The sequence below is a fragment of the Hippocampus zosterae genome, chromosome 10 (genome assembly GCF_025434085.1).
Source record: "Hippocampus zosterae strain Florida chromosome 10, ASM2543408v3, whole genome shotgun sequence".
Lineage (NCBI taxonomy): Eukaryota > Metazoa > Chordata > Actinopteri > Syngnathiformes > Syngnathidae > Hippocampus > Hippocampus zosterae.
Genome location: NC_067460.1, coordinates 7,164,838 through 7,182,178, shown reverse-complemented (window position 1 = coordinate 7,182,178; position 17,341 = coordinate 7,164,838). Strand labels below are relative to the sequence as shown.

At 42.8% G+C, this 17,341-nt stretch overlaps 1 protein-coding gene across 5 annotated transcripts in view; it reads right to left on the bottom strand.

Moving 5' to 3' along the window:
* The window catches only part of clcn2c (chloride channel 2c), a 106,031-nt gene that overhangs the window by 36,242 nt on the left and 52,448 nt on the right, over positions 1 to 17,341 (bottom strand). For all 5 annotated transcript variants that reach the window (XM_052078869.1, XM_052078870.1, XM_052078872.1 and 2 more), the window contains 4 exons: positions 14,720 to 14,804; positions 11,199 to 11,354; positions 1,849 to 1,918; positions 1,327 to 1,437 (listed from right to left, as the gene is read on the bottom strand). In XM_052078869.1, coding sequence (XP_051934829.1) covers positions 1,327 to 1,437; positions 1,849 to 1,918; positions 11,199 to 11,354; positions 14,720 to 14,804 — 422 coding nt within the window. The remainder of the gene's footprint in view (positions 1 to 1,326; positions 1,438 to 1,848; positions 1,919 to 11,198; positions 11,355 to 14,719; positions 14,805 to 17,341) is intronic.

Sequence of the window (17,341 nt, the reverse complement as noted above, 5' to 3'; positions counted from 1 at the left end):
GATGGATGCTATGCCCCATCTTCGCATTTAGCATGCACCACACGCTCCTCAGTGGATCTAAAGAGGCCCATCAGAATGTCAAGGCCTGAGTCATTAGTTGTAGTGCACCACGACATCAGAATAATCATAACAGACAATAAACACAATCTGCAGCCTCTAATGGTACAATCAAATTAACTGCATATGGGGTAGCGGGAGCTCATCTGAAAGGGCTCAGGCTTTGAAGCCGGAGGGCAACTTTTCGAGTGCCGCTGCAGACAAACATAACAATGGCAACGAGTTGTTGGAAATATGTTCATCTGCTTGTGTATCAGAGGAGTGAGACACACTGATCTTCGATGATTGATTGAACTGTCAAGTCTGTGTTACAGTAGGAGGAGAGAAGAGAGAGAATTTAACCCTTTCAGGGACAGCGGTTACGAGCGTGGACAGCCTATCATGTTATCAGGTTACAGCGTGCATGAAAGGGTTAAAGATGTTTGTGTTTGAATTAGAATGGTGGAAATGGGACACCTCACAGTGAATTAAAACATATTTCGGAATTGAGGCGCATTCGCCTGGGTACAAAACACCCATCTGGTCATGTGATACGATGTAGAAATATAAGCCCAGAAGCTTGCAAAAATCAGAAAAAAATATACAGAATATGATCATTTTTGCAGATGGGGGAACGGGTGATGTGTTGAGACAAAAGATAAGACAACAAGCTTCAGGAAAAAGCACCAAGCCTCCTCAGTCTATGTATATGGTAACAGGCTCACAAATGAGGAAATGAAGCCTTGAAACAGCCTCCCCCCCTCAAAAAAAAATCAATTCTATCCTTTCATTTCCAAACTTCTATCTTTGTGAAGCACAACTTCCTGCGATGACAGTGACCAAAACAACTTTAGGGACCAACTGAAGTATTGCACTTCCAGTATCCCATAACCCAGAGACAGGACAACAAATAAGGAAATGTCTCCCATTAATGTCAACAGCTACAATAAGCGCAATAGTGAGTTGCATTTGTAATCATTTCTTTTTATTTATTTTAATTGGCAGTCATAAAAAATAATGCTTCATGTATATATGTATCATAATGCTAGCTGGTCCTCGGTGCAACAAAGGTTGGGGACGACTGGTTGAGACAATCAGTATTGCTCAGACTCCTGTCATCATGTTTTAAATGACTGATATATTTTATTTATATATCTGATGACTGATATGTTTATATTTTTGCGCCCCCCCCCACACACAATATTTTATACTGTCCTCAGGGAATGTAGGATAATTTAAAAACAGGTGTAGCAGCACTTGACACAAGAAAGTTAGCATATTTTTGCTTACCAACAACAGCATAACCTCCTGGTACGATGGGGTAGATGGTACCATCTGTGTTGATGCCATCTGGGAACCAGGCCGCCATGCTTTCTCCCACCAGACGACCAAATGCCGCCCCTAAATGATTGCATTTTAATCGAGCAATTAATTAAACCACTGGAATGTCTTTTTGCTTTAACTACACTCTCTTGCGCTCTTGAAAAAGTATCAACTCACGATGAATTGATTCTCGACCAGAACAGATGGGATTACATTGGTACTGTAATCGGCTTCTCGTCAGTTGAACAATCAAATGTCACAACAGAACAACTATTCCTTTTTAGGATCATCTGCATTACTAGAAACAGGACGTACTGTATTTGGTATGTAAGTTATGAACATGTCTTTTCTCTCGAGTACTTCACTGAAAGATTCAACTGAGTTTTGCTGTACGAATCAATGATCACAATTGTAATTTTATTTCAAATATACCTAGACTAATTTCTAATGGTGAACACACAAACAGACATATGGGTTGAATTGCCTTACCGATAACAAATACTGGCATGAAGGCCCCACAGGGTACTGGAATAGTTGTGGCCAGGGCAGACATCCAGAACTGAGAAGAAAAATGATAAGAGTTTAGAAATGACAATGGAAACAAAATGGAGAGTAGTCACAGAGCTTCTGCCCACCATCTCAATGACAGTGACGAGAATCCTCCCGAGCAAGGAACAGGCAGCAGTACTGAACTGAGCTTACTGATGAAGTTGGATTAAGTTGTCACATTCCCTCTTAATTTGACAGACCTTCAAATGAGCTCTGAATAAAGTCCAAATTACCCCATGGGGATAAATAAAGTTTTCTGAATGTGAAACTTGAATAATTGAACAACACTGCATAAAGTAATTGTAAGAGTAATAAGATAAGAAGTCAAAATAAATGTAAATACTGTCATTTGGTATATAAATACATACATACACATTATCTCTCTCTCTCTCCCTCTCTGTGTGTGTGTATATTATATATATATATATATATATATATATATATATATATATATATATTATATAAGGGCGGCCCGGTAGTCCAGTGGTTAGCATGTCGGCTTCACAGTGCAGAGGTACCGGGTTCGATTCCAGCTCCGGCCTCCCTGTGTGGAGTTTGCATGTTCTCCCCGGGCCTGCGTGGGTTTTCTCCGGGTGCTCCGGTTTCCTCCCACATTCCAAAAATAAGCATGGCAGGCTGATTGAACACTCTAAATTGTCCCTAGGTGTGAGTGTGAGTGCGAATGGTTGTTCGTCTCTGTGTGCCCTGCGATTGGCTGGCAACCGATTCAGGGTGTCCCCCGCCTACTGCCCGGAGACGGCTGGGATAGGCTCCAGCACCCCACGCGACCCTAGTGAGGATTAAGCGGTTAGGAAGATGAATATATTATATATTAGAGGTGTCAAACGATTAAAATATTTAATCTAATTAAAAATGCAACTGTCATAATTAACTCAAATGAACTAAAAAATTAATCGTGGATACTCACACATTTTTATCGTTTATGAATTTCCCTTTACATTTTTTGTCCTAATTTGTCCCCATTTTAATGCTCTCATCAACATGGAATCATGAATCAGTTTTCTATGTGCCAAATGCAAATATTTACTGAAATAACAATTTCGATTTTCAACTTTACGTGAACAATTTTTCACTTGGTGCAGTTATTCACACATAATCTCTCACACAATATTACTGTCCATCAATAACGGTGAAAAAAATATTTTGTCACACAACAGCTGCTCTAACAGCTTTTTTTATGAAATCAAAACAGAGCAATATAACATTATAAAGTGCACATCTAAGGTACACTAGCAATTTCGCCTTGAAAATCACAATGCTGAATCCAAGAAAACAAAAGGCTGTAATTAGGCAGAGACAGATCCACTGTGTGTGTGTGTGTGTGTGTGTGTGTGTGTGTGTGTGTGTGTGTGTGTGAGAGTGTGTGCAAGTGATGATAATGACAGAAAAGTGTGAATCTCTGTCCTGTCTGTTTCTTACATGCAACCGGGTCATGAAGTTAAGTCGAGCGCACTGTGAGAGGGCCATATATATGTATATTAGAGCTGTCAAACAATTAAAATATTTAATCTCATTAAAAATGCAACTGTCATAACTAACTCAAATGAACTAAAAAATTAATCGTGATTACTCACACATTTTTTATCGTTTCTGAATTTCCTTTTACATTTTTTGTCCTATTTTTCCCCATTTTAATGCTCTCATCAACTTGGAATCATGAATCAGTTTTCCATGTGCCAAATGCAAATGTTTACTGAAATAGCAATTTCAATTTTACATGAATATTTTTCACTTGGAGCAGTTGTTCAGACAATCTCTCACACAATATTACTGTCCATCAACAACAGTGAAAAAAAATATTTTGTCACAAAACAGCTGCTTTAACAGCTTTTTTAATGAAATCAAAACGGAGCAATATAACATTATAAAGTGCACATCTAAAGTAAACTAGTACTCAGCCTATAGTGGATTTAAACCATGGTTGCATACTTTGTTTTTCTCAAGTTTGCTTTCAACACAGCAGTCTGTTTCTGTATGTTTGTTGAAGAATAACGAGACACCGGACACCAGTGTTCATTATGTGCCGCTGTATTCGAAACTGCTGGCCGTATAAACAAGCACACGCACTTCCCCCGTGCTGCAGGGGCAAACCATTCTGGAAGGAGGGGGGGGGGTTCACTCCCTCTAACACAGTCAGGCTATGTTGATTGTGTTGGTCCTTCTTGCGCGGAAGTCTCCTCTACGGTTTTGTGTAGACCTCATTTCGAATGACTACACTTGGTTCGATGACAACACTGGAGACGTTTTATTTCGCTCGGTCGCTACCACCGTAGCGCACCGTCGCTGTCAGACGAACACAGAGAAGCTCCACCCGCTCTATTTATATGGACACAGACCACTGTAACCTTCCACACAAAATAGTTCCAAACAAGTAACAATCGCGTCAGTGACATACATCGTATACCTGTATGATACAGAGAGAGAGAGAAGAACAGATAACTTTGGTGTTGTCAGTGGAGCAATATGGCAACTATTTAAAAGTAAACTTTCCATTCATAAACACAAAGTATCCCTTTTCGGTGTCTCGCGCTGACGCGCTTGCTGTTTTGTTTCTGGTGTATTTATAGAGCAACGTAACATCCACTTGTGACGTGTGCCGCGTTAATCTCGCGAGAAAAAATTTAATCCCGTTAAAATTCATTTAAATTAATGCCAACTAAAACGTGCTAAACTGACATCTCTAATATATATATATATAGATATATATATATATCTATATATATATATATATATATATATATATATATAGATATGTGTGTGTGTGTGTGTGGGTGCGTCTGTGTGTTAGTTCACAATCCACAACCCTAATCATTCTATCAGTTTTACTTTCATAAAGACGTATTATAAATAAAAAAAATAAATTTAAAAATCAGGCCACCTTTAATCTAAGGTGGCACACGATGGTGCAAACACTGGAGTTGTTAGCTGTCAAACTGCTGACGGCTAACAACTCCGGGTTGCAGCTTGCCATCAGAGCTGTTGCAATATATCTTTTTAAATTATTATTATTATTTTCACTCAATGTTTGTTACATGTACAATTCACCGATGGCATTGCCAAAGAATGGGAATCTCAGTGCCAGGAGAAGCATTTCAAATGGTACACGTGAGGTACGATAGCGATGTAAAGTGCACACCATGCCTCCGCGTCACATCTCTACGAAGGTAGGCACCGATCGACTTTATTTTTCTGTTTGGGGCCGTTACAGCTGTTGCCCATCACGACATGTGTGTGTTAGTGCGTATGTGCATGTGTGCGCTCCTCCATGTGTGTATGTCAAAGTATGAGGGGGATAGTGGGGAGGGGGAGTTCCTGTCAGACATCAAATCAACAACAGAATGTGGTGATGATCTTAACTGCTGTAAAGTCGTACAGATTGTATTTACGTCAGCTTCCAAATGCCAAGGCAGGTAAGCAGTGAATTCCTTTTGAGAATAAATGTCAAATCTATTTGCATGCATAACTGAATATTTCCAAATTAGCTTACAAGTAAGCCATTACACAGACCTCACCAATGTAATAATCTCAAGATTTCAAATAGACTTCTTAATTACAGTTGCTGTCTCCACATCCCTGCACGCTTCCCATCCTCTCCCTCTTCTGCTCCCTGCACTCCATCCATAGCGAGATGTAATTAAGACTGCCGTCGCAAAGCAGCCGATCTTCTCCCGTAACGCTGCACTGCTCTCTTTTTCACACCCTGCATCATGCACACCTACACACACCCACGATCCAAAGCTATTGTCGTGCACCGGAGAGTTTGAGAAATGAATTAACAAAATAGGTCAGACAAGGAACAAAGCGGACTATTTGACTGTCCTCCACGGTCTCATCATCTTACCTTTAACGTCATCTTCCAACCATTAAAATCTTTATACCGGCAAAGAATAGCATCTGGGAACTCGTAAGTCACTTGACCTTTTTTGGAGTGTTTATTAACTATTTTGAGATATTTACCATGCATGTAGGTGTAGACGATTCAAAAAATATAGCATTTCAAATTACAGTTTTATGAGACAGATTATAGTGTGGATAATTGTCAATGGGGAGGTCCGGTGTTCCAGTGGTTAGCTCGTCGACCTAACAGTGCAGAGGTCATGGGTTCGACCTTATGTGGACTTTGCATATTCTCTCCGGGCCTGCGTGGGTTTTCTCTGGGTACTCCGGTTTCCTCTCAAATTCCAAAAACATGCATGGCAGGCTGATTGAACGCTCAAAATTGTCCCATTGGTGTGAGTGTGAGCACAAGCCCACTTTGTATACCGGTTAAAGACGTAAGCAATGTGAGAAGACCATTTCTTGCATTTTAGAAGAGAAAACATTTGATTCCTGCTTCCTGCTCATGGAGCGGGGTAGGAGGATGACATAAAAAAACAAACAAAAAGGCCAGTGACAATGTAGTCATGTTTAACCCTTTCATACATAATGATAACATACATCAGGAGGTGTTTTTGTTCGTCTTTAGTCATGAAAAAAGAAATAATGGCAGTGGATGGCAACACACATAAGGGTCTATCATGGCGGTTGATGTTCAACTGTGACATTAAGATTAATTTAAGAGAAAAAAACGTTTGAATAACTGTCCACTCAAGTAACCACTGTCCCTCAAAAAGTTAACTACTTTGCAAACATTGTCGCTTCAGACAATGAGCAATCTCAAAAGCTCTGAGATATATCAGGACCTACACAGTAATCAAGTTGGTCCCATTTTGACACAGTCTTTGACACAGCCTAAAGTAGACAGAGGACCTTCTACTTCCAACAACATGGTAACCATATAACTGAAACAAGCTTCATGTCGCTCAGTGTCATAAAAACTGCGATCAATCTTCGATGTTCACAGAAAGAACATCTCTACTGACGTCAACTTACCACTGCAAATATTAGAACAATCACACCAGTCTTTTGAATTAACATAACATCTTCATCTCCATGGGCGCTCACAGCAGCTTATTGAAAAATGCTGACTGTCCATAAAATTCAAGCAACCGTCCGTGCTCACGCTCACAACTAGGGACAATTTGGAGTGTTCAATCAGCCTGCCATGCATGTTTTTGGAATGTGAGAGGAAACCAGAGTACCCTGAGAGAACCAACGCAGGCCCGGGGAGAACACGCAATCTTCATATAAGAAGGCAGAACCCATGACCTTCTGCACTGTGAGTTCGACGCACTAACCACTGCTCCACCAGGCTGCCCCAATATTTATCAATGAGGCGCAAATTATTACGTTTGACCTACAAACAGTGATGTTCAACCGCTTCTTCAACCTTTGTAACCAGAGAACATTGATCGACAAAAATGTTAAATTACTATCAAGGAATATCCTCTGTTTTTTTTATTTATATTACTTTGTTATTTTTATTTTTTTAATCCAAGTCTATCTGTTGAATCCAAACTAAGGAGGAAATCAGTCAGTGGACAAGACCTTTTCTGCCTCTTTTCCAACTAGGGGATATAAAGTACACGAGTGGGAAGCAGACAATGGACATCAAGTTTTAGCTGTGTGCGGAGACTGTTCCCAAGTGTCACAACCAGTGATCTTATGCAACACTCTTATAGTGTGGAAGCACCTACTACTGGTTACGAAATGTAATGTAATGGAAACCAATGCAGTCATCATGACATAATGTTAGTATTATCAACTGTATATTATATAATAATATGCCAAACATAGGAGTTTATAATCCTCTCCGTGAGCCGTCACCTTACCGTGGTGGAGGGGTTTGTGTGTCCCAATGATCCTAGGAGCTAAGTTGTCTGGGGCTTTATGCCCCTGGCAGGGTCACCCATGGCAAACAGGTCCTAGGTGAGGGACCAGACAAAGCACGGCTCACAAAGCCCCTTATGAAAAATAAAATCGATGGTACTCAGTTTCCCTTGCCCGGACGCGGGTCACCGGGGCCCCCCTCTGGAGCCAGGCCTGGAGGTGGGGCTCCTTGTCGAGCGCCTGGTGGCCGGGCCTACACCCATGGGGCCCGGCCGGGCTCAGCCCGAAGAGGCAACGTGGGTCCCCCTTCTCATGGTGTCACCACCCGTGGGAGGGGTCAAAGTGGTCGGGTGCAATGCGAGCTGGGGGGCAGCCAAAGGCGGGGACCCTGGCGGTCCGATCCTCGGCTGCAGAAGCTAGCTCTTGGGACATGGAATGTGACCTCTCTGGCAGGGAAGGAGCCGAACTGGTGTGTGAGGCAGACAAGTTCCGACTGGATATAGTCGGACTTGCCTCCACACACAGCCTAGGTTCTGGTACAAGTCCGCTCGAGAGGGGTTGGACTCTCTTTCACTCTGGAGTTGCTCACGGTGAGAGGCGCAGAGCAGGTGTGGGCATACTTATTGCCCCCCGGCTCAGTGCCTGTACATTGGGGTTCACACCGGTGGACGAGAGGGTTGCATCCCTCCGCCTGCGGGTGGGGGGACGGGTCCTGACTGTTGTTTGTGCATATGCACCAAACAGCAGCTCAGCATACCCACCCTTTTTGGAGTCCTTGGAGGGTGTGCTGGAGAGTACTCCTACTGGGGACTCCCTTGTTCTACTGGGGGACTTCAATGCTCACGTGGGCAATGACAGTGAGACCTGGAGGGGCGTGATTGGGAGGAACGGCCCCCCCGATCAGAACTCGAGTGGTGTTTTGTTATTGGACTTCTGTGCTCGTCACGGACTGTCCATAACGAACACCTTGTTCAAACATAAGGGTGTCCACATGTGCACTTGGCAACAGGACACCCTAGCTCACAATTTACCGGTCGATCTACGTTCCAACCCTCATCTACGGTCACGAGCTATGGGTCGTGACCGAAAGAACGAGATCAGAACGAGAAAGAACAAGCGGCCGAAATGAGTTTTCTCCACATGGTGTCCGGGCTCTCCCTTAGAGATAAGGTGAGAAGCTCGGTCATCCGGGAGGGGCTCCGAGTCGAGCCGCTTCTTCTCCACATCCAGATGAGGTGGCTTGGGCATCTGATTCGGATGCCTCCTGAACGCCTCCCTGGCGAGGTGTTCCGGGCATGTCCCACCGGGAGGAGACCCCGAGGAAGACCCAGGACACGCTGGAGAGACTGTCACCCAGCTGTAAGAAGTAGCTAGGGAGAGGGAAGTCTGGGCTTCCCTGCTAAAGCTGTTGCCTCCGCGACCCAGCCCCGGATAAGCGGTAGAAGATGGATGGATGGAGGAGTTTATAATTGCCTCTACAGTATACAGACATTATATTGCACTAACACAAAGTATCTATTTTATAATTGAATAAATATTAAACTCATTTACCTCAAAATGTTTACATCCAGTACCATCTATAAAAAAATATGTTGTTTTACAAGTACCTACAGAGTGACCGCCATCAAAATACATGAACAATTGGCCGAAGTTTTCATATAAATGAAGCAGAGGTCCATCCAACCATTTTCTGATCTGCTGGAGCCTATCCCAGCTGTCTTAGGGGCAGTAGGCGGGTGACAACCTGAACCGGTTGAAAGCCAATTGCAGGGCACAAATGGACGAACAACCATTCGCGCTACAAAAAGTCCTAAATTCATAACTAAACTAGACCGTAAGAAATTGTCTTATGTTCCGTGCCGTATAAGCTGAAACTATTTTTCACAAATAACCACTGAGTCCCACACAGACAAAAGATGCACACAGCAAATGGGAGCCAACAGTTTTCATGATTGCTGTCCACGATAATGGTATTCAGCTACAAGGTATGCCAGATTTTTGCGAGTGTGTTCACAAATCTCGCTTTGTAAAGACACCATTTTAATTATTTGTTAACTTATTAATTCAAAATCCTTCTTAGGTCTGAATACAAGGGCCCCCCTAACTGAGAAGTTTAGTAGTTGGACTGAAAGTTTGCTCGAAAAGGAGCACCAGGACAAGATGGCTGCCAGGTTGAATCAAAGAACTATTCATTATAGAGACGGAGAGTAAGAGAGCAATTTCGCCTTGAAAATCACAATGCTGAATCCAAGAAAACAAAAGGCTATAATTAGGCAGAGACAGATCCACTGTGTGTGTGTGTGTGTGTGTGTGTGTGTGTGTGTGTGTGTGTGTGTGAGAATGTGTGCAAGTGATGATAATGACAGAAAAGTGTGAATCTCTGTCCTGTCTGTTTCTTACATGCAACCGGGTCATGAAGTTAAGTCGAGCGCACTGTGAGAGGGCCATATATATGTATATTAGAGCTGTCAAACAATTAAAATATTTAATCTCATTAAAAATGCAACTGTCATAACTAACTCAAATGAACTAAAAAATTAATCGTGATTACTCACACATTTATCGTTTCTGAATTTCCTTTTACATTTTTTGTCCTATTTTTCCCCATTTTAATGCTCTCATCAACTTGGAATCATGAATCAGTTTTCCATGTGCCAAATGCAAATGTTTACTGAAATAGCAATTTCAATTTTACATGAATATTTTTCACTTGGAGCAGTTGTTCAGACAATCTCTCAAACAATATGACTGTCCATCAACAACAGTGAAAAAAAATATTTTGTCACAAAACAGCTGCTTTAACAGCTTTTTTAATGAAATCAAAACGGAGCAATATAACATTATAAAGTGCACATCTAAAGTAAACTAGTAGTCAGCCTATAGTGGATTTAAACCATGGTTGCATACTTCGTTTTTCTCAAGTTTGCTTTGAACACAGCAGTCTGTTTCTGTATGTTTGTTGGAGAATAATGAGACCCCAGACACCAGTGTTCGTTATGTGCCGCTGTATTCAAAACTGCCGGCCGTACAAACAAGCGCAACCACTTCCCCCGTGCTGCTGGGGCAAACCATTCTGAAAGAGGGGGGTTTCACTCCCCCTAACACAGTCAGGCTATGTTGATTATGTTGGTCCTTCATGCGCTGAAGTCTCTCTACGGTTTTTGTGTCTACCTCATTTCGGATGACTACACTTGGATCGATGACAACACTGGAGACGTTTGATTTTCGCTAGGTCACTACCACAGCAGCGCACTGTCACTGTCAGACGAACACAGAGAAGCTCCACCCGCTCCATTTATATGAACACGGAACGCTGTAACCTTCCACACAAAATAGTTCCAAACAAGTAACAATCTCGTCTACATCGGTACGTCGTATACCTGTATGATACACAGAGAGAGAAGAACAGGTATATATGTTTATATACACACACACACACACACACACACACACACACACACACACACACACACACACATTTATACTGTACACATCCATACCTACATATACAAACATGCGTATGAAGAACAATATTCAGTGCATCGGTTATCGTCACCTACCTTCATGACAATGAAGATCACCAGTGTGACAAAGACGTTGACCTGCGGATGTTGCCAGGCCAGAGAGTGTCCAATGTAGTCAAACTCTTCAGCAATGCCCTGTTTAGCCCAAGTGCGGTTGTCAAGCAATGTCACCAGTGATTCCTTCTGGGTAAGCTGTGGGCCACAGAAGGCATCATTATGTTCAACATGGCATGGGTAGTCATGGTAATAACACAAAGGCATATGGATTTGAGAACAATTCGAATTTGGATTTGAAAATAAAATGGACTAAATTGTCCCAATCAAATGGAAATATGGTGCTGGGGGATTAATATTGCTATTATTAATATCACTGTGGTTGTATTTTGCAGTGAAACGGCATTGCAAGGCTTTCAAGGAAAACACATATTCAATTTTCAAGAAAAGTTAGAATCAATTTTCTTACCAAGAAAACAAAATTGTTCATTGGAATGATATGAAACCCACAAATATACATTTGCACAAGTTTTACTTATTTTTTGGGGTCACAAATTCACATTTTTGCACACACATCACGTACATCTACATTGTGACCTATTTCTTTTCTCCATGTCATTTCTGGGGCAGATTTTCTTTCGTGAAAGGCAATTAGAATCATTGACCCTACAGAACCCAAGAACTCTTTTGTTTTTTGGTAAATGACAAATTTTACATTAAATGACTGCCACAACTTGGTATTTCTCGAGCCTGTGTACAAACCCCTGGTGCACAGGCAGCCAACTGTGACCAGAATGGTCAGGAAATGGTCCACGGAAGCTGAAGATGCTCTGCGGCACTGCTTCGACACAACCAGGTGGGAACTCTTCAGCGAGGTTCATGGGGAGGACATTGATGCACTCACTGACACCATCACAGACTACATAAACTTCTGTGAGGAGAACACCGTATCCACCAGAACTGTGCTGTGTTTTTCCAACAACAAACCATGGATTAATCCTGACATAAAAGCCCTCCTGAAGGAGAAGAAGAGAGCTTTTATGTGGAGGAACAGAGAGGAGCTGTAGGCCGTGCAGATTCAGCTGAGAAGAAAGATCAGGGAGGGGAAGAAGATATACAGGATGAAATTGGAGGACCAGTTACAGGCCAGCAATGCCACTGGTGTCTGGAGGGGCCTGAAAACCATCTCAGGCCGTGACAGCCCAAAGACATTGACTGAGAAGGACAAGGACTGGGCAGATGGACTGAACCGTTTTTTCAACCGTTTCGACCAGTCGTCTGTCACTTCCCACAACGACCAACTGCAGCCACTCTCACTGAGGACTTCTTCTCCTCCCCTTCCTCTTTCGACCAGCTCTCATCAACCCAGTCTGTCACCTGGTTCCTGCCTGTCCGTCACAACAAAGCAGGTGAGGAACCAACCGAGGAAGATGAATGTGAGGAAGGCAGCAGGTCCAGACAAGATCAGTTCCCGGCTCCTCAGGACCTGCTCTGACCAGCTGTGTGACATTGTCCAGCACATGTTCAACCTGAGCCTGAAGCTGGGCAGAGCTCCACAGCTATGGAAAACTTCGTGCCTGGTCCCAGTGCCCAAGACCCCCCCACCCTAAGGAGCTAAATAGCTACAGACCGGTGGCCCTGACGTCTCACCTGATGAAGACACTGGAGAGACTCGTCCTCGCCCACCTTCGAACGCTGGTAAGCCCGGCACTGGACCCGCTGCAGTTTGCCTATCAGCCTCGCATCGGCGTAGAAGACGCCATTATCTACCTCCTCCACTCAGTGCTGTCACGCTTGGAGAAGGCTGGGAGCACTGTGAGAATCATGTTCTGATTTCTCCAGTGCCTTCAACACCATCCAGCCCAACTTACTAAGAGACAATCTGCAGAACACTGGAGTGGACCACCATCTCACAGCATGGATCATAGACTACCTCACAAATCGGCCGCAGTACCTCACGTGAGGTTGCAGAGCTGTGAGTCAGACAGGCTTCTCTGCAGCACTGGAGCGCCGCAAGCGACTGTTATGGCTGTATTCCTGTTCATCCTCTACACCTCGGACTTCAGACACACCACTTCAAACTGCCACCTTCAGAAGTTCTCCGATGACTCTGCGATTGTTGGCCTCATTACAGAGGGGGACGATCGGGAGTACAGGGGACTGACGAAGGACTTTGTGGACTGGTGCCAGCAAAATCTCCTCTAGATCAACCCTAGGAAAACTAAGGAGTTGGTTGTGGGTTTCTGCAGGAAACAGTCCTCACCAGCACCAATGAACATCCAGGGTATGGACATAGAGAGGGTGACCTCCTATAAGTACCTAGGTGTTCTTCTGAACAACAAACTGGACTGGTCTACAAACACGGACACCCTGATTAGGAAATGAGGTCTTTTGGGGTTCAGGGGTCACTCCTTAAGACTTTCTATAACTCGGTGGTGGCCTCGGCCATCCATTATGGCATTGTCTGCTGGTCAGGCAGCATCTCAGCCCGGGACAGAAAGAGACTGGAGCGACTGGTCAGGAAGGCCAGTTTTGTTCTGGGCTGCTCCCTTGACACTCTGGAGGAGGTGGGCAACAGAAGGATGCTTACTAAGCTAAAAGCTATGATGGACAGTCCCTCCCACCCTCTCCAGCCCTCACTGACAGCACTTGGTAGCTCCTTCAGCCAGAGACTGTTACACCCGCACTGCAAGAAGGAAAGATACCGACGCTCGTTCCTACCGACTGCTGTCAGGCTGCTGAATAAAAAAAAAAAAAATAATAATAATTAAATGATGTGAAAAACAATTGTAAATAGCACTGCGATTTATCCATTTTGTATTTATATTGCACTTAATTGAATGGTGTGTGTTTTTTCTTCTTTCTACCTACATTCTTGCTGCTGGAGGTTGTAAATTTCCCCAGTGTGGGACAAATAAAGGATATCTTATATACAGTACTTCATGTATATGTAAAAAAAAAAAAAAATATATATATATATATATATATATATATTTTTATATGTTTGAAAAAATCCGCGATAAATGAACCGCGAAGTAGCGAGGGATCACTGTATGTTTTTTCAAATATTTAATGCTTAAATCCTAATTTAGGATTCGGGCCAAATTTGACCCTTTGGGATTTAAGGTAGCATTTGAGTAGCAGAAATTAGAGGGGCCAAATTTGAACCCGTGGGTTCTCCAGGGTTAAAAAAACAAAAACAAACTGCTGTGCGTTGGACTTTTGGGAAGATTTAGATATTGAATGCTTTATTGATCTTCCAGAAAGAAATGCTAGATATTTAAGATCGTATGCAGAGAGATTTACATAAAGACTATCTGCAGTTGATCTTAAAAGATAGTTTACAATTTATTGACGCACGAGGAGGATGTGAGAACATTTTGCATGCCCACGCTTTTGATGAGCTATAAGAGGAGTGGTTTAGCATGTCTCCTATCAGATACAAAGGACTGTAAAAAGGACAATATTTGCAGAGTGTGTGTACCCGTGCATATATCTTATTTTAATACATTCCTTCAGTAATCTTTGCAATACAGATGTTGCATGTAGTCGAGGACACATACCTTGCCAGCCATGAATTGTCCAAAGCCAGGCGGAAATGTTAGCGTGGAAATGAGTAGAGTAACCAGTGCTGGATACAGAAGACGTCTGAGAGAAAGATATTAGCCAGAGGCAATCAGACTGAATTCATTCAGCACTAGGCCAAATGTGCATTTCATCAATCCTTATGATTAAAAGTTACATGCTGGAGATTCACTTTCCATGATATCCGTTGTTCTCAAACTTTTTAAACCAAGTACCACCTTGAAAAATTCTCAGCTCTTCAAGACTTAAACATTGAGGGGCATCTTCTTCCGGGTGCTTCAATCAGAAACGGTACGATGTTGCACACTTTTTGAGCTCCCAAGATTCTCTCATCGACTTAAGTGTGTTACTCACGCACCTTCATGAAAGTAATGCATTCTGAGAGGAGCTACATTGAAATGAAGCCATCCCCTGTCAAACCTAGCGGCGTGCATATTCTCCCACGGATTTAAGCAGCCTTCCCCTTGCGCACTCAGGAGGCTGTACTAAGGACTAGCATGTCTTGAATGTCAAACATCATATTGGAAGTGTTGATTCAATCAATTACTCGCATGCTCGGCAGGTGACGGCCGCGTACCCAGCGGCTGCTCACTCATTCCGGTGGCTTGAAGTTTATCTGAAAGCGACGCTCACAACAACCGCAGCCAATGTAATGGTGGCAACGTTGAGTTAGATTTGGAAACATTTGTTTTTATTTGACATATGTGGGTCATCACGCACTTTCCAAGTAATTGAAACCGATACAAATATACTTTCATTTTGGGCTGAAATGAGCCTAGATGTAATTTGAGTACATCGGTTCAAAAAAAAAAAAGCTTCGGGTATTTTTTTTCTGCCTTGGCATGCTTTTATTTTGAAGTTGTTCCAGGCTGCGTGACGCAGCGTAACAGCACAATTGACTTGTCCCTTGACTGCATTTGATTATTCACACAAACTGTTGCTGAAGGTAACAACAACACAATGTGTTCCTGAAATAATCTTCAATCGGCAGTTAAGGGCGCTAAAAAATGTTAATTGTTTCACACGATCAGCGCAAGCCCCCTCAAACTAAAGCCGCTATCGATGCTCAAATTAATAGACCGAAATGTCTGTACACTTTGATGCTGACAGCCTGACACAGTTGCTGATCCTACCGATCACTTTTCAATAAATCAGCTGACAATAAATTTATCTGACAAAATCGCGACACTTCTTTCATAGGCCAAAATTTCAGGGGAGAGATTTATCTAAATTCTAAAAAATGTTTCTAGAGAGCAAAATAGTGGGCTGCACAGTTTAAATATAAGTACAACATGTTTATTATCCAACTATGAAAAACAATATCTATAACCAAGCACAAAAAAATCATATTATTCTTATTTTTTTATCCAGATAGCTGATTCAAGAGAATTTTCAGTAGGATTTTCAAATAGCAAAATATTCGATAGCCGCAGCCCTACTTTCAGGAAGAAGTACAGTCTTCTTCTGATTGTTACTGCTACTTTGTATTTATGAAATACGGTATGCAAATACAGATGCTTCTTCACACCGTCTCCACATCACTGGGTAAGATCAGTACATAACGTCCGGAACCATATACAAGTCAACCTCATATTTGAAGTGTGAAATAGATTCCAAAGCATTCATGTCAGTCAGAGGAAAAGTCCACAATCCAGGACACATCGGTGGGTGTGTTAAAAGACTAGACAGGAGAATCACCGCGCTCTAAACATGCATAAGTAAGGCGCTTGAAGAATTGAAGGATAATAATATCATCATCATCACAAAAATAAGTATATAAATAAATAAATATATATATATATATATTATATATATATAGCGGCTGGATAGCTCAGTTGGTAAGGCATCGGTTTGGCATACGGGAGACGGTGGTTCGAATCCCGCTTGGGGCAAAAATGAGCACATAACACCATCCAGTGTGGGTCCTTGGGCAAGATCCTTCACGCTAATGCCTACCTCATACAATGATGAGAGACAATAAGACGAATGACATGCCGGCTCAGACGTCGCCCGGCCAAACAAGGTCTGCGTCAGGTGCTGGGGAACCAGAGCACCTTGATGAAAAAAAATACTACTGGGCTACTGGAACAAAGCGGAGATGGGCGAGATGCGATAACATGGCTCTGTTGGAATGCTACTACTCAAGCAACCCTAGTCAGAGGGGTTACATGCAGAGAATGTGGGCTAAATGGTTACTTCGAAACCCACAGTCACGGTTGACCGCGAAACAACTAGTAGCTCAGTGTTCCAACATCCACAAACGGCAACTGCTGTCACAACTTGAGATTGATGAGGTACAACGCAGGTTCCATGGTGAAGGGCCCCAGGCTGCCAGATCAGAGGAGGAGGTCATACAAGAGATTGGGAGGCAAGCCCCAATTAATGCAGATGATGAGATTGGGTGGCCAGCCCCAATGAATGAAATGCTGAGTGAGGCAGCAACTGACCTGAAAGCTAAGATCATGGCGAGAATGAAAGCTGGGCAACCTAGAAACCGATTACAACGGCTATGTGAAGTACCATCTGAAAGTCTCATAGAAAGTGTGAATGCAGCACTGAGGGCGATCCCTACCGTAACGATCACAGAAACCAATGAGCTG